Genomic DNA, 27,996 nt, shown 5'->3' with positions numbered 1-27,996 from the left:
ACCAGATAAGGAGCTGATAGCAGCATTTAAAAATACTGTAGACATTTAAAAAAAGAATTCTATATAGGTTGGGAGCAAATTTAAACTCTAAAAATTTATTGGTTGCCCTTGGCCAGTCATACAGGAAAAAAAACAGGTAAATATATTCACAGGGGATTTTTAAAGCTATCACTTGCGAAGGGGGATAATTCCAAATGACTTCTGCACAATGTTAGAAGAGAAAATGTTTTACTGGAAAGAAAGTTCGTTTTCTTCCGAAGGTTTGTGTATTTGTGGTGTTATTAGTGCACTGTGATAATTCAGTTGGTTTAAGCATGTCTATGAATTATCTGTAAGGTTAGGGACAAAATATACGTACATTTCGAAGCTCATATTTTAAATTTCCTAATATTTACATCTTAAAATTGTCACTGATAGATTCCCTCATCCAAATTTTAATTTCCTGTCGGAATTGTTTCTCGCTTTCTACCTCCAAAACTGTTGTCTTTATGTTTTGTCATCAATAATCATTGTATTCTCATTACAATAAAGTTACTCGGGAAAATTCAGCTCCAGAATTCACTTCCTCATTTTTCAACCTCGAAGAAGTAAAGGCAAAGCTATTTATTTTCCTTGTTTTATTAGTCAAGCGGTGATCTTTGGTTATAGGTGCATATTTCTGAAAATATTGCCAATCATACTTGTGAATCGCTTCTTTTTTATTAGTATTTGTTTTCTAATGCCTTTATATTTGTTTAAAACGTGCAACTAGATACCCATGCTGCGCACCGTTTAACAAACACTTATCTAGTTACATTCCCTATCGTCTGCTTCACATTTTTACTACCCTGATGTCTCCAACTATGTTGACAACATATTAACGATTGTTATTTTCTTATTAAGAGGTATTATATTAGTAACTGCAAAGGCGTGTAGCCTAGTGGTTAGGTTATTGCACTCACGATGGCTAGATCATTATGGGTTCGATTCCCGGACTGGGCGGTGCTTTGTGTTCTTGAGCAAAACACTTAATATCCCGTTGCTTCAGTCCACTCGGCTGACGGAATAGCTTTCTAATTACAGTAAGTGTTGGCCTGTTCGCATAGCCAGCGGGTTGGCGTTGTTCGAACGCTGAAACAATTCGAAACGCATTGCGACGGGCGATATAAGCAACATTCGATAGTCTGGTCAATACCGTGATATCAGAAACTAATTTGATTTGAATGAACAGCACATCTGTCAGTTCTGTTACATCTAAAGTTGATTAATTTCCAAGCTACATTAGTCCTCTCCTTTGGATCTAGAATATTATCAAAACCACGAGATTCTGTGTTCCACAAGATTTGAGCTTTCTTCCTCATAATTCTCTTACATCCGTTTATTGTCATTATATTGGTATACTTAGTCAACAATAGGATTAAAAAATTCCTGGAAGCTATGCAATAAATAATATGGATAAATGAAACCAGTTTCTTTTTGAAACAAAACAAATCAAATTTTGGATTGAAATTACACGTTTTGCCTCCTTACACAAGAATTCTTTAAAAACTAATTTCTCTATACTAAATTAGCATTCAGCAATGAAATTATTCTATAAATGAAAAAAATTCTCTTATCTTTGTGACTGTTTTTACATGAGTAACTCGCTGATTAAATTCAAAATGTGAAAGTAAGATATTAAAATCCAAGAGAACTAGAGATAGTCTGTATCAATAAACAGTAATTACAATCAGCTCACAATGAAGGGCCTTCCCTGAATCATCAGGCTTCTCTGTAAATTAACTCCACTTTGTAAATTTTGAATACATTCTGTATAATGTCAAATGATGTAAAAGTAATATTTTTAGATGACTTGACTATCTCTGAAATTTAGCTCTCATCTATTTATTTCTCTCAGGTGCCATAATCTAGCTGCAACCAGTGGATAAAAATGAATGATAAAAGACCTGAGAGGAATGATTTTTTTTATTCATTCCTGACTGGAGACTTGATAGAAATTCCAGAAAAAGCAAGGGTAATATTCTATTTGATCTAATTATTTTCCTTTTCTCTTCATCATCATCATCATCATCGTTTAGCGTCCGTTTTCCATGCTAGCATGGGTTGGACGGTTCTACTGGGGTCTGTGAAGCCAGAAGGCTTCATCAGGCCCAGTCAAATCTGGCAGTGTTTCTACGGCTGGATGCCCTTCCTAACGCCAACCACTCCGTGAGTGTAATATGCATTAATATTTTAAACTGTATTATATTAAGCTTATAGTAGATGCTTGCTCAAGGTGCCACATAATGGAACTAACCCAAGTAGTGGGAACCACATTTTTGCAAAGCTAACTTCTTAACCTCAAGAACATGTCTAACTGATATCAATTCTCTGTATTGTTGAACTGTCATTAATGAACTGCAACTTTTCTCTCTCATCATCATCATCATTTAATGTTTGTTTTCCGTGCTAGCACGGGTTGCACGGTTTGACCGGGGTCTGGGAAGCCAGGAGGCTGCACCAGGCTCCAGTCTGATCTGGCAGTGTTTCTACAGCTGGATACCCTTCCTAACACCAACCACTCCGTGAGTGTAGTGGGTGTTTTTTACGTGCCACTGGCACAGGTCTCTATTTTAATAATTTTTTTACACATAACAATCCCTTGTTATTCTCTTTTCCCCATTTTATTCATTTTAATTATTAAAATAATGTAATTATGTAGCTAACTTTCAATATTCACCCCGCCCCCCCATATATGGCTGAACTTAAAATTTTCTGTAAGTGGCTCCTACAATTTTTTTTCTTTTGCATTTTTATTGTTTACTTGTTTCTATGACTAGCCTGTAGCCATAACTGCAGGATGAAAATTTCTTTTCTGGTACCTTTTGCTAACAAATTAACTTTAAAAACATTTTGAAAGTGTTGTTTTGCTTGATTGAATTCATTAAAAAGTTTTTGTTATAATTTTTTTTTCTGTTAAATCAAAAGGATTGTAATAAAAAAAATGTAAAGAGAACGTATGTTATTTACAATGGACAGATAGTTGTCCTCATCTTGTTTGTTGTTATCACAACATTTTGGCTGATGTACTCTCCAGCCTTCATCAGGTGTTCTGGTGGAATTTCGAACCCAACCCTTTATTTGACTAATGGGGTACATTGTTGTCATTCCTAATTTATGTTGCTGATTTTATTTTTCAAGTCTTTGCCTGGGATTGAACTTAGAACCCAAGAGTTAGTATTCCACACTCTTATCCACTACGCTATATGCCCATAGGCATTAATTTTTGTATTTTCCATTGATGTTCTCTGTCAGTTATTTTAACTTATTCCCACAGTGGGAAATTAAAAGAGGCTGCACATATGCTAGGACACAATAACCTCCTAAGCAGACCTAGTGCAGATATAAATGTAATATGGGGACCAGTGTTAAGAAAAGATAAAATACTAGGTTTATAAGCCCTAAAATTCACTCTATAATTGCCCATGGGTATATAGTGTAGTGGACAAGATTCTAAGTTCAATCTCCGGCAGAGACTTGAAAAATAATATCAACAGAAAAATAACATCAGCAACATACCTTAGGAATGAGAAAAGTGTACCCCATTAGTCAAATAAAGGGTTAGGTTTGAAATCCCACCAGAACACCTGATGAAGGCTGGAGAGTACATCAGCTGAAATGTTGTGATAACAACAAACAAGATGAGGACACCTCTGTCCATTGTAAATAATGTAGATAATTCCTCATCTCAAACATATAGAATAAGAAAACATAAATTTTGACATTTTTTAAGAAACATCATAGAAACATCTTTCATTGTTATTTAATTTTTATTATATTTTTTTATAAAGCTTGGTAGATGTCGAAGTGTTACAGATTTTGAAAAGCTGAATCGAGTTGGAGAAGGGACATATGGCATTGTTTGTAAGTTTCATGTTTTCACTTTTTATGGCTTATAAACAAATTAAGTACAAAGAAGTTAATAAAAACAGTTAATTACATATTTCTCAAAGCTTCTACATTAAGCTTCTAAACATAAACAAAGAAGTTACTGTATTGTATACTTTATAAACATAGGAAAAATATTGTACATGATTTGATTTGTTCTGACTTTCTCAGAGAAATTGCATCATTATGAGACTCAGCACAAGAATACATTGGATCAAAATATATTAGAAATAAGAATACAATAACTTAGTGTAGAGAATGCAGCCTTCTTTATATAATGAAATTATTGTATACAGTGCTCAGGTGCACAACAACTTGTCAAAAAGTGCGTGTAAAGTATATGCAGTAATGTACAAATGTCTGGAAAGCGAACAATGTATGAGTCAGATACATGCTTGTGTGTGTATGGAGGGGAGAAAATCAGGTGTAGTGTTGGTGAATCTCAGGAAGCATGGAAGTTTTGAAGGATGCAGTGCTCCGACAACTAACAACTGATACCGGCAGTCTGTTCCATGCTTCAGCAACTCTTAGTGTGAAAAAATGTTTCTGAAAGTCATGGGAGCTGTGCTGTTTTCTGACTTTGTAAACATGTCCATGGGTGTTTGAGAGGTGGGGTTTGAAAAGGTGCTCAGAGTTATTGTTTGTAAGATGGTTAATAATTTTATGGGTGTCTGCCAAGATAGGGACCCAGACCGGTGATGCAAATTCCAGGTGAGGTCGCACCATAGCTATATAAAGCCGCGGATAGATAGCCGGAGAGCGGCTCACAAAGGACTTGGTGAGTGATGCCAACACACCCTCAGCCTTCTTAGCGATGTGTTTTGTCCAACGCAAATCGCTGCTGACAGCACTACACTCTCTAACTAACTAAAGTTGGATGAGGTTGTTTTATTCATGGGAGGTTTGAACTCTGAAGGAAATTCATAGATGTTAATATGATATTCCATGGATATTTTAGATCGTGCACGAGACATAAGGTCTGATGCAATTGTTGCATTGAAAAAGATGCGGATGGAAAGAGAACGTGATGGTAGGTTCTTAACTTCTGTATTCTAAGAAAATTTCCTTTGAAGAATTTACAATTTTTTATGGCTTATTTTGTTACTTTAATAAAAATGTTAACATTTGGAAACGACAATAAGGACTTGTATCCATTTGCAAATTTTATTTTTCAACTCATGGCTATCATTCGTATATAGTCAATATTCTCTGTTGATCTCAGAATCATGGGATTCAGAAGCAAACTTCTTACAATATATATAGTTACTCCTGTCCCTACTGTAGTCCTTAAAGGGTAGTAATCATTTCTATAAGAATCTGTATATATTTCTATACCCATCACTTTGTTTGGATCATTAGAGAATTAAAAAATATCTTACTAACATTTGCAATTTATAAATTTCATAATTTTCTCTACTTATTCTACATTTATCTTTCTCAAGACTGAAAATAATTAGGTGAGTTTAAAAAGTTTAGAACTGGGTATATAGTCTCAGAACAGTTTTTCTACATCAAGAGTTTTTATTATAAATGTGCCAGTAAGAGAGACTCTGCTTCGTTACTCATTCTACTAGAAATAGTAGCCAAATTTACTTTCAAATCACACCCTGCTGTCTTAGAAAAAGAAAAGAGCTACTGGCTCTTAGATTTGACTATGATGCCCCTGTTATAAAAAAACAAAGGACAACACACCTGGAACATTTTAACCATATTCTGGTTTGATTGGGACTGACAAGGGACTAAACTCAAGTAGCTTCATCATTACTCATAAATTCTGAAATGCAATGCATTGAAATGTGAAGACAAGTGAACATTTCTTTTATGGTTTTCAATGTATTTATTAGATAATTCAGAACATAAATGATGGTGCACGACATATTGAATTGTACAAATTGCAGAAGTACTTGTTTTTTCTTTATTTACATTTGTTTTACACCCTTTTTCCAGGCTAGAAACAGCCGCTACCTGTTTCCCAAATAGGAAATTTTTTACCGATCTTCGAATGCATACCAATATGCATTTCATATTTATATCAATATTTATGCACATTACCTACAAGCATACTCAATGCTTATATATATATATATGTGTGTGTGTGTGTGTATACACATCAGGCTTCCGTACAATTTCCAGGTTCCAATTCCCCTTACATAGTATTGGTCGGCTCTAGGTTACACAAGAGGAGTCTTGCTCAGAATGTCACCCAGTGAGATAAAATTCAAAACCATGTTATGAAGTAAACACCATATCTACACATCCAGTAACTGTGATAAATAAACTAATAAATTAAGAAGATCAAATGAAACGTAAAGAGATAGTTGGAATCTGGTTAGTTGAAGAGTCAGTTTTAATTATAATATAGGCACAGGAGTGGCTGTGTGGTAAGTAGCTTGCTTACCAACCACATGGTTCTAGGTTCAGTCTCACTGCGTGGCACCTTGGGCAAGTGATCTTCTACTATAGCCTCGGGCCGACCAAAGCCTTGTGAGTGGATTTGGTAGACGGAAACTGAAATAAGCCTGTCATGTATATGTATATGTATACATATGTATGTGTGTCTGTGTTTGTCCCCCCAACATCGCTTGACAACCGAAGCTAGTGTGTTTACGTTCCTGTAACTTAGCGGTTCGGCAAAAGTGTCCGATAGAATAAGTACTAGGCTTACAAAGAATAAACCCTGGGGTCAATTTACTCGACTAAAGGTGGTGCTCTAGCATGGCCGCAGTCAAATGACTGAAACAAGTAAAAGAGTAAGAGTATATCTGTGTGGCTCAGAGCAAGACATTAAATCACATTTGATGATGTAATTCTTATTTGAAAGTTCAGGAGTTTGAGAGAAAAGGAGTTACTTCATCACTGCAACTCCCAGGTTTTCTGTGGCCTGGGGTTTTGCTACCTTTCAAGGGTCCCTGTTATGAATCAAATAGCAGAAGATGGTCCCATGGCTAAAACATACAAGTCTCAGAAGAGTGCTGGCTCCAAGACATGTCATATAGATGAGCTTCCATGGACATGTCTTGATATCTCCTGAGCCACTCCTGCTTCCATTAAACAGGCCCAGTGTCACAAGGATGAGCTCCAGGGTGGAGGAGACTAGCAAAATAAACTGTAAGTAAACTGGCAGAAGTCTATGGGAGACCATGTTTCCCAAGAAAAATCAGAATCTTCAGACTTTAGTATGAAGATCCATGATTACTAATGCCTAGAGATATGCCACCTGAAGATATACATACATATATATATACACACTTGGAAAAGGATGCGTGGCATTCGATCATATAATAATATAAATAATATATAAATATATGCATATATACATGCTTATATGTACATAGCTACATATATATGTATATATACATGCATATATGGGTACAGGACATCAAAAAAACGTTGAACACAATGAGAAACGAAAACATAAAAACAAAAACATAGAAACGAACTTTTTTTCAAACAACGAATATTCCCTTTTTCAGTTGTCCCTGTTTCATCTACTCCGCGTTTCAAAGGTAAGGACAATGCGGAGTAGGTGAAACAGGGACATAGTTAAGTTAGTGTCATTGTATTTAAAGTGGTGAGCACAGGAAATTTAATTACAAATATAATTATAAGTATTGAAGAAAATGCAACATTTGCTCAGTGTCTAATGGTATATTAATCATTTCAGCAAATAATGGAGATAAATTCAGGCATGTTTTGATCTTATTAGACTTCCTCATCTAAATATAAACATTACAGTACTCATTAAAGCAGTGATTAAAACAATATAACATAATTTCCTGATGTTTTCATTCATTTGCTCCAACTCTTTATTCTAACTCTTTCTCTTTACTAAATTATTTTTTAAAACTTGTATTCTACCAGGAATCCCTATCAGTGGTCTTCGAGAAATTAATATACTTCTAAATCTACGCCATGAAAACATAGTTGAACTACAAGAAGTGGTTGTTGGTAAAAGTCTTGACAGGTAGATTTTTCTGGGTTTTTTTTAATGCTTATTTCTCTTAAGCACTTTCTCTATATACAGTTTACAATGACTGCCACTAATACATTGTTGTAAAGTTCTAGGTTAACTTTAGTTGAGCATCTGTTGTATATATATATATATATATATAATGGAAAGAATGATTTGCTTTTATTCACAATTCTGTTGTCTACACTCACTGATATATTGTGCTTACACGTAGCTAACAACCAAATTGTTCACTTTGACATGCAATAGTTAATTATATGGATGCAGTGTTGCAGTCTGAATATTTTTTACTTTCTACACTTTCTTGTCTGTTTTTGTATATTTGTAAATTCTGGTTGATGAAGTATGGTTGAATGCTTAGGAAGTTTACTCTGCTATCACAAGATTCCAGGTTTGATCCCACAGTACCTTTCATTATAGCCTCATGTTGAGCCAAGCTTCGAGAATGAAACTGGGTTTAGAGAAATTGATTGGAAACCCATTAAATGTATCGTATCTGTAAAACAAAGTTCTAGCCTTGTCACACACATATATTAATTCTGCCTGAGGATTAAGTTAACTGTACACATCAGTGGAATATTCAACCATATCTGCATGCTAATTCAATAAGCAGTTAATGCACCTGATTGAATGACTAAAAATTCATGGTCAGAAATTCCAGTCATGATCCATTTCTTTATCTCTTTAAATTCTGATGGTGGCCACAACAGAGGCATGTGAAGTGAATTCAGTCAGAATTTAACAGTTGGTGTTCCTTTATTTATCATTGGTAATGTGCAATTCCTGAATAGTATTTGGAGTTTATGAAACTATTGGTACTACAGCTTTTCTGTATATATGTGTTTTGTTTTATTTATATTTGTCTGGAATGAGTGGCTGTTTGGTCTCTAAGAAAAAGAAATAATAGGTGCAGGCATGGTTGTATGGTTAAGAAGTCTGCTTTCCACTACATGGCTTTGGATCAAGTCACACTGCATTGCACCTTGGACAAGTGTTTTTTACTATAGCCCCAGACCAACCAAAACCTTGACAGAAACTGAAAGAAGCCTATCATATGTGTGTGTATGTCATCATCATCGTCGTTTAACTTCACTTTCCATGCTGGCATGAGTTGGATGGTTTGACTGAGGACTGGCAAGCCAGAAGGCTGTACCAGGCTCCGATCTGATCTGGCAAAATTTCTACAGCTGGATGCCCTTCTTAACGCCAACCACTCTGAGAGTATAGCAGGTGATTTTTACATGCCACAGGCACGAGGGCCAGTCAGGCGGTGCTGGCACCGTCCACACTTGAATGGTGCTTTTTACATGTCACCAGCACTGGCAACGACCATGCTTGATGGTGCTTTTTATGTACCACCAGCACAGGAGCCAGCCAAGCGGCACTGACATAGACCATGCTCGAATGGTGCTTCTACATGCTACTGGCACAGGTGCCAGTCAGGCAATACTGGTGGGTAGATGTTAATATAGTGAACAAGGGTAGGGGTGCAGATGATGAGAAATACTAGTATGTAGAGGGGTAAGCTGGGAGATATAAGAGTGGCTCAGGAAGTAGTGCAGAGTAGTACATTAATGGGAGCAGATGCTGTGAGCTTTGTATAGCTGAGTGAACAAGGATTCTCAAAGATTCCCTAAAACCTGGATCACTGAACACTCGCTAGGAAATTTATAGTCCTTGCATCCATTTCAAATGCTATCTACTGCAAGCATGGGATTCTCCGTTCTCCGATTAGAACCGAAAAGATCCTGACAAACTAAATGTAACCCGAGGGAAAATTTCTGTTCCTGCTTTTTTTTGACCCTGAGGAAATGGTTTAAGGGAAATAACCCATCCTCACCGACTTGGAGTGTTTGTTCTTTGGTGATTTTCTGACCAACTGACTGTAACGGATTCCTACCTCCCAGAGATGATGAATTACATTTGTCTTCAGCTTTACAGTGTGATAAGCCATACATGGGGTTAAGCTATTTGTGGATGCAAAACCATTGGCCACTTTGTAACCAAACATAGACTTAACTACATATAAATATATATATATGTATGCATGTGTGTGTCTTTGACTTGATATTCTGTGATAGTTGTAAATGAAAGTCACTGTCACACAAGCAGCATCATTCATTTCAAATATTCTGAGAGAATGTGTCTGGCCTTGGAGAAAAAATTACCTTGCTTGGTGAGGATTAACATCAAGAAGGGGATCCAGCCATTGAAAATCTGCTTCTATCCAACCAATGCAAGCTTGGAAATGTGAATGTTAAATAATGATGTTATGTGAAAATTCCATATTATACTCTAGTATATCTTTGTCCATTTCAGTATATTTCTAGTGATGGAATATTGTGAACAAGATCTTGCCTCTCTGCTTGATAATATGCAAGCTCCTTTTTCAGAAGCACAGGTATGCATGTTTTTTAAAAAGTCCTTTACTCTTTTACTTGTTTCAGTCATTTGACTGCGGCCATGCTGGAGCACTGCCTTTAGTCGAGCAAATCGACCCCAGTACTTATTCTATTGGTCTCTTTTGCCGAACTGCTAGGTTACAGAGACGTAAACACACCAACATCAGTGGTCAAGCAATGTTGGGGTGACAAACACAGACACACAAACGAATACACACTCATACATATCATCATCATCATCATTTAGCGTCCGTTTTCCATGCTAGCATGGGTTGGACGGTTCTACTGGGGTCTGTGAAGCCAGAAGGCTTCATCAGGCCCAGTCAATCTGGCAGTGTTTCTACGGCTGGATGCCCTTCCTAACGCCAACCACTCCGTGAGTGTAGTGGGTGCTTTTTACGTGCCACCCGCACTGGTGCCAGACAGAGCTGGCAAACGGCCACGAACGGATGGTGCTTTTTATGTGCCACCGGCACGAGGGCCAGGCGAGGCTGGCAACGGACACGAAACGGGGCGGTGCTGGCAACGGTCGCGAAACGGAAAGTTCTCTTACATGCCACCGGCACTGGTACACATCTGCAATTTCCATTGATCGATTTCCATGATCGATTTCGATCTGATCCTCACTTGCCTAATGGGTCTTCACAAGCAGAGTTTCGACATGCCACCGGCACTGGTAGCACATCCGCAATTTCCATTGATCGATTTCGATTCTGATCCTCACTTGCTCACACACGTCTTCACAAGTAGAGTTTTGTGTCCCAAGAAGGGAAGGTATGCATACGTAGGCTGGCTCCATCCCATGTAGAAGGCCACGGGTTGTGCACTCACTTGTCCTGCCGGGTCTTCTCGCGCAGCACACTTCCAGAGGTCTCGGTCTCTAGTCATTTCCTCAGTGAGACCTAAAGTTCGAAGGTCGTGCTTCACCACCTCGTCCCAGGTTTTCCTGGGTCTGCCTCTTCCACAGGTTCCCTCAACGCTAGGGGTGGCACTTTTTCACACAACTATCTTCATCCATTCTCGCCACATGACCATACCAGCGCAAACGTCTCTCTTGCACACCCACAACTGATGCTTCTTAGGTCCAGCTTTTCTCTCAAGGTACTTACACTCTGCCGAGTGTGAGTAGGCATTACACATCCATCGGAGCATACTGGCTTCATTTCTAGCGAGCTTACGCATATCCTCAGCAGTCACGGCCCATGTTTCACTGCCATGTAGCATGGCTGTTCGTACACACGCATCATACAGTCTGCCTTTCACTCTGTGCGAGAGGCCTTTTGTCACCAGCAGAGGTAAGAGCTCTCTGAACTTTGCCCAAGCTATTCTTACTCTAGCAGTTACACTTTCAGCACACCCGCCCCGCTGCTGACTTGGTCACCTAGGTAACGGAAACTATCAACTATTTCTAGTTTTTCTCCCTGGAAAGTGACGGAAGTTGGTCTCAGAGCATTTTCAGTGTTTATTGTTCCTGAGCATCTGCCACATACAAAAACCATTCCTAGTTAGCCTTCCTTTGACATGCTACATCTCTTATGTGTCCATAGCTTACACTTGGTGCATCTTATAGAGTTTCTACCTACACCTTTTCTACAGATCGAGCAGGGCCATCTACCTGAAGGTGTTTGTGTTTGTGATTTGTCTACCTTCCTACCGATTACGACTTTGGTTTTAGCTAGATTGACTCTGAGGCCCTTCGATTCTAATCCTTGTTTCCACACCTGAAACTTCTCCTCCAGTTCTGATAGCGACTCAGCAATTAGAGCAAGGTCATCAGCATAGAGGAGCTCCCAAGGGCATCCTGTCTTGAATTCCTCCGTTATTGCCTGGAGGACTATGACTGAGCCTTGGTGGACCCCTACCTCTACCCGGAATTCTTCACTGTACTCATTTCCAACCCTCACCCTACTAGCGGCGTCCCTATACATGGCCCGCACAGCTCTCACTAACCATTCATCTATCCCTAGTTTTCTCATTGCCCACCAGATAAGGGATCGGGGGGACCCTCGAAGGCTTTCTCCATGTCAACAAAAGCCAGGTACAGGGGCTTATCTTTGGCTAGGTATTTCTCCTGCAGCTGCCTTACCAGGAATATAGCATCAGTAGTACTTTCCCTGGCACAAACCCAAACTGCATCTCATCTAAACTAACTCTCTCTCTAATTAGTTGGGCTATGACCTTCTCCGTAACCTTCATCACCTGGTCAACAGCTTGATACCTCTGTAGTTATTTGTATCTAGGGCATCACCTTTACCTTTGTAGCAGTTGACTATTATACTGCTACACCAGTCATTGGGTATGACCCCTTTGTGTATCACCTGATTAACTATACGGGTGACTAGGCTATAGCCGACACTACCAGACATATATATATATATATATATATATACGACGGGCGTCTTTCAGTTTCCGTCTACCAAATCCACTCACAAGGCTTTGGTCGGCTCGAGGCTATAGTAGAAGACACTTGCCCAAGGAGCCACGCAGTGGACTGAACCCGGAACCATGTGGTTGGTAAGCAAGCTACTTACCACACAGCCACTCCTTTATGCATAAGACACACGCACATACATATACATAAATTTGTATATTTACCCGTACACACACACACACACACACACACCACACACACACACAAATATATGCACACATAAATATATGTCTGTGTGCTTATGTCCATGTATATGTTAACACAGGCTTAAAAGTTGGTTTTGTTTGTTGTGTTCCTTTCTTTTTATGTCCAGTAACTTACTGATTAAACAAACAGTGGCCAATAAAATAAGTATCAGTCTAAGATAATTGCTGGTATTGAACCAAACATAAATATGATTGTTCCAGCATGGCCAAAGCCTAATGACTAAGATCAAACTAGAGAATAAATTAATATATTTGTTGTCTGTCAGTAACATAATTATTGCTTATTTACATCATCATCATCACTTTGCATCTACTTTGTGTGTTAGTATGGGTTTGATGGGTTTTCTACAGCAATGTTTGGCAGGCAGATGCCCTTCCTGTTGCCTCTTACAATACACTGTAACAGAACACCTTGAGCAAGTATCTTCTGCTATAGCCTTCGGTTGACCAAAGCCTTGTGTGTGGATGTGGTAGATAGAAACTGAAAGATGCCTATTGTATGTATATCTATCTATCTATACATGTATTTATATATGATATATGATCTATATGATATGTGATATATATATATACACACACACACAAACACCTCAAGTAAATTCTTTCTGATCCATGCAAACAGGGAAAAGTGAATATGATGGTGAATGATGATGATGAAATTATATACTGTTATTCACTTTGCATTCACTTTGAGATTCACCATTAAAATGATTTATTTCATACTTTATTTCATCCTTTATTGAAGCTCCCACAGTTTCATAATGTAAATATAAATTATATTAAGAATTGACTTGCTAATTTGATTTTTATTTGCATAATTTAGAGAGATTGTTTTTCACTGTAATTGCAGGTGAAATCTATAATGCTTCAAGTTTTTAAAGGACTTCAGTATTTGCATGAAAACTGTATTATCCATCGGTATGTATACAATTTAAGAGTGTTTAAAAAATAAACTAGAATATAGTTAATCATACAATTGTATGCAGTGGAGTTATAGGAGCCATTTATAATACACTAAAACTGTTATATTTACTTTTGTAAATATAATAGACTTGAAGGTCTGATCACAGTGGTTCAGTGGAGTAAGATGGCTGCAGTGACCAGCAAGTTGTAAGATTTATATTAGAGTGGCCCTTCTCTTCAGTGAATCGTCTTACAAAGTTAGAGCGTCATAACTGCTCTGGAGTTCCCAGAAGGGTGTCAAAGAAAGCACCGGGCGACTTAAGGGACCACTCATTGACCTGCTGTCAAAGTTGACTCCATTAGTCATTTTCTTTCCCGTGGCACTCACAAGTCAGTGAGGGTTTGGGATTGGACTTTTCTTCCATAACATGCAAATTAATCCATAGCTAACCCTGACAGGTGTTACTACTCTGGGTTATAGAAGACCTGGGAACAACAGTGGCTAAGAGATGGTTCCACATTGCTCAAAGCTGTTTCCTTACCCGAGGCACTCACAAGACAGTAAGGGTCTGTGCTTGGAGTTTCTTCCATAGCATGCTAATTAACTCATAGCTGTGTCCCAGACAGGTGCTACTACTCAGGATCAGAATAGACCTGGGAACAATAGTGGCTAACAGGGATTCTGTTTAAAGTCATATCCAGGACGTATGTTCCTCTACATATTGTAGATAAATGGTGATCATGACTGCTATGCAGTTGTTTCAGTTTCCCCACACTGTAATTTCAGATCTGATCTTTTACCAAATACAACTGCAAAATAGTTAATGCTTATTTACAACACAACAAAGAACCAATATCATTCTTCATGTTTATAATTTTTCTTTATTGCAGAGACCTTAAAGTTTCTAATCTTCTTATGACTGATGAAGGTTGTGTAAAAATAGGTAAGATTTCATATTTCACTTTGTTTTCGTTTCCTTTAAAAATCTCATTTGCTTCCTGAATCTGTATGATATAGCAGGCATAATTTTTCTCAGAGCTGTCTTTTATCTTTTATTTGTTTCATTCATTGGGCTGTGGCCAGACTGGAGCACCTCCTTTAGAAATTGACCCCGGTACTTACTTTCTTAAAGTCTGGTATTTATTCTATCAGTCTCTTTTGCCAAACTGATAAGTTATAGGAACAGAAACAAACTAACACTGGTTGTCAAGTAGTTTGTGGGGGATAAACATGGAACAAAGACACACACTCACACATGCATGATGGGCTTCCACACAGTTTCCATCTACCAAATTCACTCACAAGGCATTAGTTGGTTCAATGCTATACTAGAAGGCACTTGCCCAAGGTACCGTGCAGTTGGACTGAACCACAAGCTTCTTAACCACACAACCATGCCTGAGCCTATGAGAAATTTTAGATTGATTGCAAACAGTTGGGTCAGCATATTAGAATATTTAAACATCAGTTGTAATGAACGAGAGGTTGAGTTGTTGGACTGATGAGTAAAATGTTCTTTGTCTCATAATCATAACCAAGGTACATACTTCTTCAGGTCTGATCTGCTTATCTTACAATGGATAAAGTAAAGCATTCAGATATGAAAATGCATGTTCCAACAATGTGCAAAAGGTCAGATTTATGAAATTCATCAATCTGATGCTGCTCTCATTGAAAAGGTGATAGCACAATGATATGGAATCCAAACAGTTTTTGGTGCAGCATTTGAGCTTTAAGTGCATATTCAAATGGATTTTTATCTTTAATCCATACATAATCAATGAAATATCAATGTATTGTAAAAATATTTAAATTTGGGCTGTGCGGTAAGAATTTTGCTTCCCAACCACTTGGTGTTGGGTTCAGTCCTACTGTGTGGCACTTTGGGTATGTGTCTTCTACTATAACCTTGGGCTGACCAAAGTCTTGTGAGTGGTTTGGTAGACAGAAACTGAAAGAAAGGCGGCAAGCTGGCAGAAACGTTAGCACGTTGGGTGAAATGCTTAGCGGTATTTTGTCTGCCGTTAAGTTCTGAGTTCAAATTCCGCCAAGGTCGACTTTGCTTTCATGCTTTCAGGGTCGATAAATTAAGTACCAGTTATGCATTGGGGTCGATGTAATCGACTTAATCCGTTTGTCTGTCCTTGTTTGTCCCCTCTATGTTTTGCCCCTTGTGGGCAATAAAGAAATAAGAAACTGAAAGAATCATGTTGTATATGTGTATGTGTGCCTTTGTGTTTCTCCTGCACCACCACTTGATAACTGGTGTTGGTGTGTTTGTGTCCCCATAACTTAGCACTTTAGCAAAACAGATTGATAGAATAAGTACCAGGTTTTTAAAAAATATGAGCTGTAATCAATTCATTTGACCAAAAGTTCTTCAAGGTGGTGGCCCAGTATGGCCGTAACCTAATGACTGAAGCAAGTAAAAAAGTAACTCATCAGCTTAATTATTAAAAGATTTGTATTTTGTGGTAATAAATGGCTTACTGTTAATTGTCCCTAGGTCAGCCCTGTTTGGGCAGAGCCATGATCAAAAGTGTTGTTGCCTTGACTGCTGCATCTGTTTTTCTGACGTAGGTATCTAGGATTACATTATACAATGCATCCTTTTATTCCTTAAATACTGTAGAGTGAGATTACAGGGAGATTGTGTTGCTATTTATGCAAATCAAGAAACCAGATAGGGGAATTCTTAGGGAGATTTTATACAGTTTGTTATTTTGTATGCAAAGATTGGAAAAATTCTAATCAATAATTAATTTTATTTTGAGAGTGTTTTCATTGCCATTTCTAATTTTAGCTGATTTTGGACTCACTCGGAAATATTGTATGCCTATGAAACCAATGACTCCAAAAGTCGTTACCTTATGGTAAGTAAGATTCACTATACCTTTCTATATGGAAATGGTTTGCTGATAAGTTTTCTGCTGATGTAGAATTTTTATATTTGTTTTTTCAATGTTGTATAGATGAATAAATACTCATTTGTATTACCTTTCTGAGTTGTACTGCGCATCAGTATGTCTTTGAATGATTGCAATGGCATAATCATTTTTTTTTTCTGAGAAGTGGTGGCTATTTTACTTAGCTCTTCTACATCACTAAAGAAAGAATTACTATGAGTGTGTCTAGCACCCATGCAGTGCCATGTAAAACCATTCCAAGCTGGAAACTGCAGCCTAGAGCTTTGTCCTGGAAGATCTGTAGAGCTCGAGGAGAGCATCCTGCAAACCCTGGTGGAACAAAATCCCATCGTAACTGTTGAGGAACAAGCAGAGAAGCTTGGATTTGGTCATTCAACCATTCATCGACACCTGTGTGCCATTGGAAATGTCAGCAAATTGGGTCAATGGGTTCCTCATTAACTTTCCGAGTCTAATCACACACAGAAAGTGAATGTATACTCTTCTTTGCTGTCATGTCGCATGAATGAACCTTTTTTTTTTTTTGACCAGATAGTGACTGGTAACAAGAAATGAGTTCTCTATAAAAATGTCAAGCTCTGAAGATGAGCAGGAAAAGAGAAACACCAGCACCCCAAGCTACAGAAAATCCTCACCCATATAAGGTGTTATCTGTCTGGTGGGATATGAAAGGTTTAGTCCAGTTTGAACTTTTAAACCCAAACCAAATGATAACAAAGGAGATTTACAATGAAGCTTGAGCAGTCTTAGTTAGTGCTAGAGGAAAAACGACCATCTTTAGTTTCAAGACGAAGGGTGTTCTTCCATCAGGATAATGTTCAGCCACATACAGCAAGGATGACATTCCAAAGGCTGGAGCAGTTTGAATGGGAAACGATGCCCCATCCACCATGTTCACTGGACATTGCCCCATCTGATTATCATTTATTCTGCAGTCTTCAAAATCATTTGGACAGAAAAAATATGAATTCTGTAGATGAGGTCAGACCAATACTGGAGGAGTATTTCTCATCACGGACAAGTAAATTTTGGAAGAGGAGCCTTGCAAGTCTACCAGATAGATAGAAGAGCATTGTGGAAAATGAAAGTATATTTTAGATTAAAAAAGAACTAAGTTTATCTTAATTTTGAAAAAATAAAAGAAATATAAAAAAGACACATTATTTATGGGAAGACCCAATAGAAGGCCCCCGTGCCAGTGGCATGTAGAAGGCACCTGTGCTGGTGACACATTAAAGGTACCCATGCTGGTGACACATGGGAGGCATCCATGCCAGCAACACATAAAGGGCACCTATGTTGGTGATACACAAAGGGCACTTGTGTCAGTGACACAAAAGAGACACCCAGTACACTCTATCAAGTGGTTGGCATTAGGAGGGGCATCCAGCTGTAGAAACCAAACCAAAACAGACTGGTGCATGGTGCAGCTTTCCAGCTTACAAGTTCCAATTAAACTGTCTGACCCATGCCAGCATGGAAAACAGACACTAAATGATAATGATGATGATGAGATATAGGTATAGATGAATCCTCATCATCACTTAATGTCCATGTTTTATGCTGGCATGGATTGAACAGTTGGACAGAATATGAAGGACCTCAACATTACATCATACTCCAATATTTGCTTAGGCATGGTTTCTACAGATAGATGCCCTTCCTAATGCCAACTGCTTTTGAGCTTGTACTGGGTACTTCGTTCATACCACCAGCACTAATGAGGCCAACATACAGTTTGCAAGACTACAAATCTTGACTGCCACAATCCTCTTAATTGTGCAGCATAGCTGACTAAAGAAGGAGAGAGAAGTGGAAGAATTGGTTCTAGTTCTTCACTAGTACTTTATTGATCACAGAAGAATGATAGGCAATGTTGATCTTTGTCAGATTTGAAGTCATAGTACAGAGAGCCAGAACAAATATAGTGCAAAGCATTCTATTTGCATCTGTAAATATATGGTCTCAGTAGTTATTTCAACTTTAATAAAAATATAAAATTGGATCAAAAGCATATGCGACATCACATCCAGTTTATAATTGCCTACAAAAAATGTCTGGAAGTATACATTAGAAGAAATAGAAATGCAAACAATATCTTCAATATTTTAAAATTTCATTTGATATTTCAACAGCTGTTTTGGTAACAACCATGAATGAATACAGCTACGTAACTATATATATAGTAATAGCAATTTATATGACATACTTATCAATAATCACTAATAGTTATTACATAACATGATTATTAATTATTAAGAATTGTTATCATAATCACATAATATGAATACCATAATCCCTCAACTATCGCAGGTGTTACGTTGTAACCCCCCCCCCCCCCGCAAAATAGAAACAGTTCTATATGGAGGCTTCGACGTAAATCTAAATAATAAACTAGAGACCGAGACCTTTGGAAGTATGCTGTGCGTGAGAAGACCCAGCAGGACAAGTGAGACCCTAACCTGTGGCCTCTACCTGGGATGTAGCCAGTCCACTTATGCATACCTTCCCTTCTTGGGACACAAAACTCTACTTGCGAAGACCTGTTGAGGCAAGTGAAAATCAAAATCGAAATCGATTTTGGCACGTAAGAGAACCATCCGAACGTGGCCGTTGCCAGCGCTGTCCCGATGAGCCTCCGTGTCGGTGGCACGTAAAAAGCACCATCTGATCGTGGCCGTTGCCAGCCTCGCCTGGTCTCCGTGCCAGTGGCACGTAAAATGCACCATTCCGATCGTGGCCATTTGCCAACCTCGTCTGGCACCTGTGCTGGTGGCACGTAAAAAGCACCCACTACACTCACGGAGTGATTGGCGTTAGGAAGGGCATCCAGCCATAGAAACATTGCCAGATCAGACTGGTCCTGGTGCAGCCTTCTGGCTTCCAGGACCCCAGTTGAACCGTCCAACCCATGCTAGCATGGAAAGCAGACGCTAAACGATGATGATAATGAAACTGCGATAGATGAACCTAGATGTGGTGAGAGATTACTGTAGTTCTTTTCAATTTTTCTGATTTTGGCACAAAGTCAGCATTTTTGAAGGGAAGTGAGTAAGTCAGTTACATTGACCCCAGTACTTGAGTGGATCAACCCCAGAAGGATGAAAGGCAAAGCTGACCTTAGTGGAATTTGAAGTCTGAACATAAAGATCAGGAAGAACTGCTACTGAGCATTTTCCAACACATTAGCAATTCTGCCAGCTCACTGAACCATCTCATTCAAAAGGATTTAAAATATAAGACCTCTATCATTATTGCAGCCATATATCATCCTCATCCACCTCATCATTATCACCACCACCACCACTACCACCACCACCATCACCATCATCATCATTATCATTTAATTTCCGTGTTCCATACTAGCATGGGTTGGACAATTTGACAAGATCTGATGAGTCCAAAGACTGCATTGTGCTCCAATGTGAGCTTTGGAATGGTTTCTGCTGCTAGACACCCTTCCTAATGCCAATCACTTTACTGTGTGTAATGGGTGCTTTTTTTTATATTGTGTCACCAACATTATTGAGGTTGCCATGCATCTGACAGGGTTATGAGCCCTGGGGAAAATGGGATCAGCTTTTTGCTAGGAGTCAAGAAGCTAAAGTGCGAGAGAATAGGGTGGTCAGAGCAGGTTCTTATGGACGATCTGCATTATATATATATGTAAATATATGCGTGGGTGCCATGTTAAAAAAAATAGACAGTGCTGATAATAATATATGAAGAAAATGTATACATACGTAGGCGCAGGAGTGGCTGTGTGGTAAGTAACTTGCTTACCAACCACATGGTTCTGGGTTCAGTCCCACTGCATAGCATCTTGGGCAAGTGTCTTCTACTATAGCCTGGGGCTGACCAGGGCCTTGTGAGTGGATTTGGTAGATGGAAACTGAAAGAAGCCCATCGTATGTATGTATATTTATATATACACACACACACACACACACATATATATATATATATATATATATATATATATATATATGTGTGTGTGTGTGTATATGTTTATGTGTCTGTGTTTGTCTCCCCAGCATCACTTGACAACCGATGCTGGTGCATTTACGTCCCAGTAAATTAGTGGTTCAGCAAAAAGAGACTGATAAAATAAGTACTAGGCTTACGAAGAATAAGTCCTGGTTTGATTTGCTGAACTAAAGGCGGTGCTCCATCATGGCCGCAGTCAAATGTCTGAAACAAGTAAAAGAGTATACATATGTGCGTGTGTATATATATATGTATATAAATGTGTGTATGTATGTGTCAAGTATGTGCAGCTTACGCAATATAACAGTGTTACTATAGCTGAATACAACTAAGTTAACATTATCAAAAAAATGACCCAGTTTTAAGATAAAATCCATTCAGTAAGAATTAAAAGCAGTTGAAAGAGGTCAATAGTACATAGATTCAGATTTAAGTCTTTTCATTCCACAACATCGCTTTACATGCATACCACCCACCCCTCTCTCTCTCTCTTTCTCTCTCATATAGCTGTATCGGTGTTTATATATAAATAAATATATATGAGTGTGTGAATATATATATATGTGGCACATAAAAAGCACCATCTGAACGTGGCCGATGCCAGCCCCGCCTTGACTGGCTTCTGTGCCGGTGGCACATAAAAAGCACCATCCGAATGTGGCCGATGCCAGCCCCGCCTTGGCTTGCTTCCGTGCCGGTGGCACGTTAAAAGCACCAACCGATCATGGCCGATGCCAGACCCCCCTGGCACCTGTGCAGGTGGCACGTAAAAAGCACCCACTACACTCGCGGAGTGGTTGGCGTTAGGAAGGGCATCCAGCTGTAGAAACACTGCCAGATCAAACTGGAGCCTGGTGCAGCCCCTGGCTTCCCAGACCCCGGTCGAACCGTCCAGCCCGTGCTAGCGCGGAAAACGGATGTTAAACGATGATGATGATGATGATGATATATATATATATATCCAAATTGAGGGAGTGGATCAGGTAAAATTCAGGTTCCATATGTTTCTTAGTCAGCAGATCTTCTGATGTAATAATTACTCAATGAGGAGTACTCTGCTAGCTACTCTTCAAGCCAAAGACACCTTAATTATATGAAGGCTACACTGTTGTTAAGGAATTCCAAGTTAACTTGCCGAAGACATTATTAAAAATTCTTTTCAACTTACCACATTTTGATATGGGAAAAGCTTACAACCCTTGCCAATAAATTGTTATTGTTGCTGAACATAGTTTTTTCATACCTACCATGGACTGCTTGAAGCTTACAAACTTCCTACACTTAGATCCTTCGATCTTATAATTACATGTGTGTGTGTGTGTGTGTGTGTGTGTGTGTTTGTGTGTGTAGACAAATCGAAAATTAAAAATAACAACATAACAAAAGTCGAAAGCACATACAGATGAAATGTATAAGGTTAATATAAGATGAAATGTCTTAGTTGGTATAAGATGGAAGAAAGATGGGTGTATAACATTTCAAGCATGACCCTTTGTCAGAAAGAGGAGAGAAGAAAGGCCTGGAAAGAAGGAAATAAAGTCTAGGAAAAGTATGTGTGTGGTTACATGGCTGAAGTGACTGGAAGTAGTGAGAGATAGAGAAAGTGGTTTTTTTAAGGCTGAAAGAATAAGTACCAGGCTTTAAAAATATGTACTGGGGTCAATCATTTGACTAAAAGCTCTTTGAGGGAGTTCCCTAGTATGACTGCATTTAATGCCTGAAGCAAGTAAAAGATAAAAGATGTGTTTGTGTGTGTATGTATTTACGTGTGTGTGTATACACACACACATATATACATGCACATACACACATCTTTTATCTTTTACTTTTTTCTGTCAGTAGATTGTGGCCATGCTGGAGCACTGTCTTGAAGAGTTTATTTTTGTCGAACAAATTGACCCCAGTACTTTCTTTTTAAGCCCAATCCTCAAACAAACTAAAAGTTTATGGCAAGGGGTGTCAGTTCTAAAAATCAATAGCTACATGAAAATGGTTATGTACACATAAATTTATATGTACATACATTTGCTTTAGTAAATGTGGACATAAGCATGTTCAAGTTTAAAATTTGCATGTATGTGTGTGTATGGGTATGGGGGAGTGTGTATATATATGTGTGGGGGAGTGTGTATATATATATATATGAGGGGGGAGTGTGTATGTATATATATGTGTGGGGGCATTGTGTGTGTGTGTGTATACCTACCCACAAGTAACAATAAAAATTTTCTCACATCCTACTGCACCAAAGCAACCTACACCTACATTTCATCTCCCAAGCTGTGTCTCTTCCCTTCCTCTCATTTCCTCTTCATACACTATGATTATCTTCCACTCCCCAATCCTGTCCTCACTACTCTACTCACTGTATCCTTTGCTTTCCCTCCCCTTTATATACTCAGGTACTCACCAGTCAAAGCACTTCCCACACCCACTCCCTACTAATGCCTCTTGGCAATACCTGGCCACATATATTCTGACCTCCATACCTTAGGGTATTCCCTAGCACATGTCATCATTTACCTCTCTCTTCCTTACTCTACCATCCCATCTATGCTCTGACCCCAGTTCTTTGCAAAGATACCCTGGTAGCTCACTGCCATCTTTCTCCTGCTCTCTCTTGCACTCTTGTTGTCTTCCACTCTCTCTCTTTTCCCTTGCTCTTCACTCTGGCAGGGTAACTATGTATTTCCTCTACAGCAGATAGAATAAGTACTAGGCTTACAAAGAATAAGTCCTGGGGTCGATTTGCTCGACTAAAGGCAGTGCTTCAGCATAGCCGCAGTCAAATGACTGAAACAAGTAAAAGAATAAAAGAATGAGAAAAGCATAAAATGAGAGATCTTTTTTGTTGCTGCTACAGATTTTGAAATATAATATGTGAAAATTTTAAATTTGGTATATTTGGTATATTAGATATATTTAAATAGATATTTTATCTTAGTAATTATGAAACATAAAGGTGTTAAAAGATATAAAGGAACTGTTTAATTAAATTTTGATGAATTCTCAATTTTAATGATTATAAGGTTTAATAAAAACATCTTTCTTTCTTTCAACAGGTACCGTGCCCCAGAATTATTGTTTGGCTCAAAAACTCAAACAACAGCCATTGATATGTGGTAGGGATTTTTTTTTTTTTTGCCTTCATTTCCATCCAGCATTGTTCTAAACATTCAAATATTTAAAGTGATAGTATGTTGTCAACTTAATGTGACAGTCCCATGAAAGGGAAGAATGCTACTGTTATTTAGCCCTGGGAAACATCATTTCCTGTTGGACTTGACACATTTCCTGTGTCCTTATGTTTTCAAAGTGAAGATAAGCACCTCCACCCAGCAAAGCCAGCATTCAGAGACTAGTTTCAGAGTCATTGCTCATCATCAGTCTGGAGTAGCATGGCCTGCTAGCTGTCGATGCCTAGCCACATTTGGAAACATATATTTCCTATATATATATTCCCAGGGCTAAATAACAGTAGCATTCTTCCCTTTCATGGGACTGTCACATTAAGTTAACAACATACTATCACTTTATCATGCTGCTACTGCATAAATCTCTATGAGAAATTTAGAAATGTATTATTTCTATATACAAATATTTGCATGAAATATTTAAATATTTGTAAGGGTGTTTAGAGACCAGAGCTTTGAACCAGTTCTTTCCTGATTATTTTCCAGGTCAGTTGGCTGTATTTTTGGTGAGTTGCTTGCACACCGACCTCTATTGCCTGGAAGAGGAGAAATTCATCAAATAGAACTTATCATTGAGATGTTTGGAACACCAAATGATGCCATCTGGCCAGTAAGTCATGTGTAATTCACTTCTCTTTTGTTTTTTGATATTCAAGTGAGACTAGAGTTCATTTTAGCTAACAATAAAAGTCTTTATAATGATCTTTTCTCATTGCAAATTAAAAACTACACTGTTTTTAACTTGTCTTAAAAGCATCATCATCAATGCTATAGGAAACACTTCCTATAAAAAGAAAATTTAGAATACCCATCTAGAGCCAGGTAATTTTTATTCAGAAGTTCATGCAGGTGCTTTCAGGGTCAGTTGTACTGTGTGTACCTGGTCAAATGTTTCATACTACACTCACAGGCCAACCAATGCCTTTATGAGTGAATCTGATATCTAGAAACTGTACTGAACCCTGTATATATATATATATATATATATATATGTGTGTGTGTGTGTATATGTATGCATATATAATATGATGTAATTAGGGTAGGAAATTTCTTACTTGTTTATCTAACATGTAAAAGTTTGTAATTCCTATCAGTAAGTGAAACATGTATAATGGTGTAAAAATAATACCAAAAAAATTTCCAACTTCCTGTTATGTTATATATATATATATATATATATATATATATATATATGTATATGTATGTATGTGTGTGTATTATATGATAGTCATAAATTTCTATGCTACAGTTCCTCTGCTCACGGAATGGATCTATCATATATATGTATGTGTGTGGCCTTTGTGTTTCTCTTTGTCTCCCCCAACACCAGTTGACAACTGGTTTGGTTTGTCTACATCCCTATAATTTAGCAGTCCAACAAAATGGGGACCTGTAGAGTAATTACTGGGGTCAATTTCATCAACAAAACCTTTCAAGATGATGCCCCAACATTTCCACAGTCTAGTGACTGAAACCAAAAATGAGAGTAACAGAGCATATATTTTCTCTCTATATAATACTCATATTCTTTTCCTAATTTTTCTTTCATTTTTATGATACTATTTGCATAAATTTCAAGATAAACATTTCTTCTGCCTCTTTCAGTTGATTATCTTTTGGAAAGGTATACATTTATAAAATGCTTAATCCTTTTATTTATATGCAAATAAAAAGACTAAAACATTCAGTTTCTCGTGATTCTTGGACTCTAAGCTAGCATAGAAACTTGGATGAAATAGGTCAAAAGTGAATTCAAAACAAAACTAAGAGACTGAGTAAATACTAATTTTAAATTGCAAAAAAAAAAAAGATGACTGATAAATTTTATTTTGTTTTTGATAAAGAAATCAATTTGATTCACAAACTCCACCACAACTCCTCTAACATTATATCTTTTTCTTTTTCTTTTCTCTACTTGCATATTTAAATATTATAATTTAACATTTCTTATATATATATGTTTATCTTTTTACCAGGGAATGTCCAAATTGCCAGCTCTTGAACATTTTACTTTAAAAAATCAACCGTGAGTTCAATTTTGTAAATTTTATTATGCATTTAGTAAGAACCTGAACATATAGGAACAAGACAGACTGTGGCTTAATAAATCTCAGATAGGTACCAGACAACAATTTATCAGACCATGGCCTGCTGGACAGCATGATTTAGTTGGGGATGAGCTGTCTTGGCACAACTGTTTTGGCATCACTGATTCAACACTGGTGGATTTGACAAACATTATTTCAATGTTTCTTTCATTCTCTCTCCACTCCCAACACTCTCTCTCTCCCTTTATATCTGTGAGCATATTCCTTTTCATGTGTATGTGTGTTTATGTCAATTGTATTCAATTAATAAATTATAAACCTGCCCTCTCTCATCTCCCTATCTGTATGTGTATATTCCTGCATGCATGTGCATACCTCCAGTGCCAAAATAAGTTGAATGTTTAGTGAGCCATTCCAAATCATCAATGTCCAGTTGTCATTCTTTCATTTGGTTATTGAGAAACAGATAGAAAATATATTTGAAAGATTTTAAATATTTTTAGGAGCAGGTGTGGCTGTGTGGTAAGAAGTTTGCTCCTCAACCATATGGTTCCAGGTTCAGTCCCACTGCATGGCACCTTGGCCAAGTGTCTTCTACTATAGCCTCAGGTCAACCTAAGCCTTGTGAGTAGATTTGTTTGAAAGAAGCTCATCATATATATATATATACACATACAGGGTGTGATAGGTAAATTGACACCATTTCATAATTTTAATTTCATGCATGTGCATTCTTTGTTTTTGATTTTGTCAATTACACAGTATAGTAGGGTCAGTTGGGCACCATATGTGAGAAAAACAGCACTATGATGCAATTCACTTCACCAGAAATTTGGAAACAACATGCTGTATTGCTTGGTATTCATGCCAGAAGCTCCAATACAAACATTTCAGAGTGTTTGTGTGTCAATCTGATACAGTGCATTCTGAGAGGGATAAAATCAAACATCCAATCAACGTTTATGGTGTTTAGAGTGATCACTAGTGATGGTGACATTATGCCTCCATTCATCTTCCCACATGGCCTCACACTCAACACAGAGGCCTACATCAAGTGCCTGGAGGAGGTAGTACTGCCCTGGATCAAGAGAGTAGCTACTGGACGACTTTATGTCTGGCAACAGGACTCTGCACCATGCTAGGCAAGCAGGATGACCTAGTCATGACTGTCAGACAATTTCTGTGACCACATCACCCCCTAACATCTGGCCACCTAACTTCCCAGACTGCAATCCCCTTGATTATTATGCATGGGGCACAGTTAAGTGAGAGACCAACAAAACTCCTTGTAACACCAAAGATGAACTGAAGGCAAGGATTATGGCAGTATTCACCAACATAAACAAGGGGACCATCCAGGAGAGTTGCAGGAGATTCTGGAGGCTGTGTTTGAAGCCAATGGCGATTTTATTGAATAAATTTACTCTTTAGTATTTCAAGATATTTTTTATGTAATTTTAGTAAATATATCTGTTAAAATAAGATGTCATTGTCATTTTCATTTTTGCATTAATTTAGACAACAGTTTATTCACCGCACCCTGTGTGTGTGTGTGTGTGTGTGTGTGTGTGTGTATGTAAATACATATATATATATATATATATATATATATATGTGTGTGTGTGTGTGTATGTATATATATATATATATATATATATATACGTTGTCCAACCCATGCTAGCATAGAAAACGGACGCTAAACGATGATGATGATGATGATGATGTTTATATATATATATATATATATATATATATATATATGTGTATGTATATATATATAATATATATTTATATATATATGTATGTATATATATATATTTGTGTCTGTGTTTGTCCCCACAGCCATTGCTTGACAACTGATGCTATTGTATTTATGTCCCCGTGACTTAGGAGTTTGACAAAAGTGACCAATAGAATAAGTACTACGCTTACAGAGAATAAGTTCTGGGGTTGAATTCTTCGACTAAAAACCTTTAAGGTAGTGCTCCAGCATGGCCACAGTCAAATGAATGAAACAAGTA

General features: G+C 37.8%; 1 protein-coding gene across 2 annotated transcripts in view; it reads left to right on the top strand.

Annotated features, from left to right (window-relative positions):
* Positions 1-162: 162 nt before the first annotated feature.
* Positions 163-27,996, top strand: part of LOC115217200 (cyclin-dependent kinase 10) — a 40,787-nt gene continuing 12,953 nt past the window's right edge. For both annotated transcript variants that reach the window (XR_003882160.2, XM_029786839.2), the window contains exons 1-12: positions 163-260; positions 1,877-1,993; positions 3,810-3,882; positions 4,865-4,936; positions 7,768-7,870; positions 10,196-10,277; positions 13,766-13,833; positions 14,710-14,762; positions 16,623-16,692; positions 23,796-23,855; positions 24,414-24,537; positions 25,904-25,953. Coding sequence is in view for 1 of the 2 variants with exons in the window: in XM_029786839.2 (XP_029642699.1) it covers positions 1,910-1,993; positions 3,810-3,882; positions 4,865-4,936; positions 7,768-7,870; positions 10,196-10,277; positions 13,766-13,833; positions 14,710-14,762; positions 16,623-16,692; positions 23,796-23,855; positions 24,414-24,537; positions 25,904-25,953 (839 nt within the window). In the remaining variant the exon portion in view is untranslated. The remainder of the gene's footprint in view (positions 261-1,876; positions 1,994-3,809; positions 3,883-4,864; positions 4,937-7,767; positions 7,871-10,195; positions 10,278-13,765; positions 13,834-14,709; positions 14,763-16,622; positions 16,693-23,795; positions 23,856-24,413; positions 24,538-25,903; positions 25,954-27,996) is intronic.

Source organism: Octopus sinensis, linkage group LG1 (genome assembly GCF_006345805.1).
Source record: "Octopus sinensis linkage group LG1, ASM634580v1, whole genome shotgun sequence".
Lineage (NCBI taxonomy): Eukaryota > Metazoa > Mollusca > Cephalopoda > Octopoda > Octopodidae > Octopus > Octopus sinensis.
The sequence above is the reverse complement of the archived record's forward strand: the minus strand, read 5'-3'. Positions and strand labels throughout refer to the sequence as shown.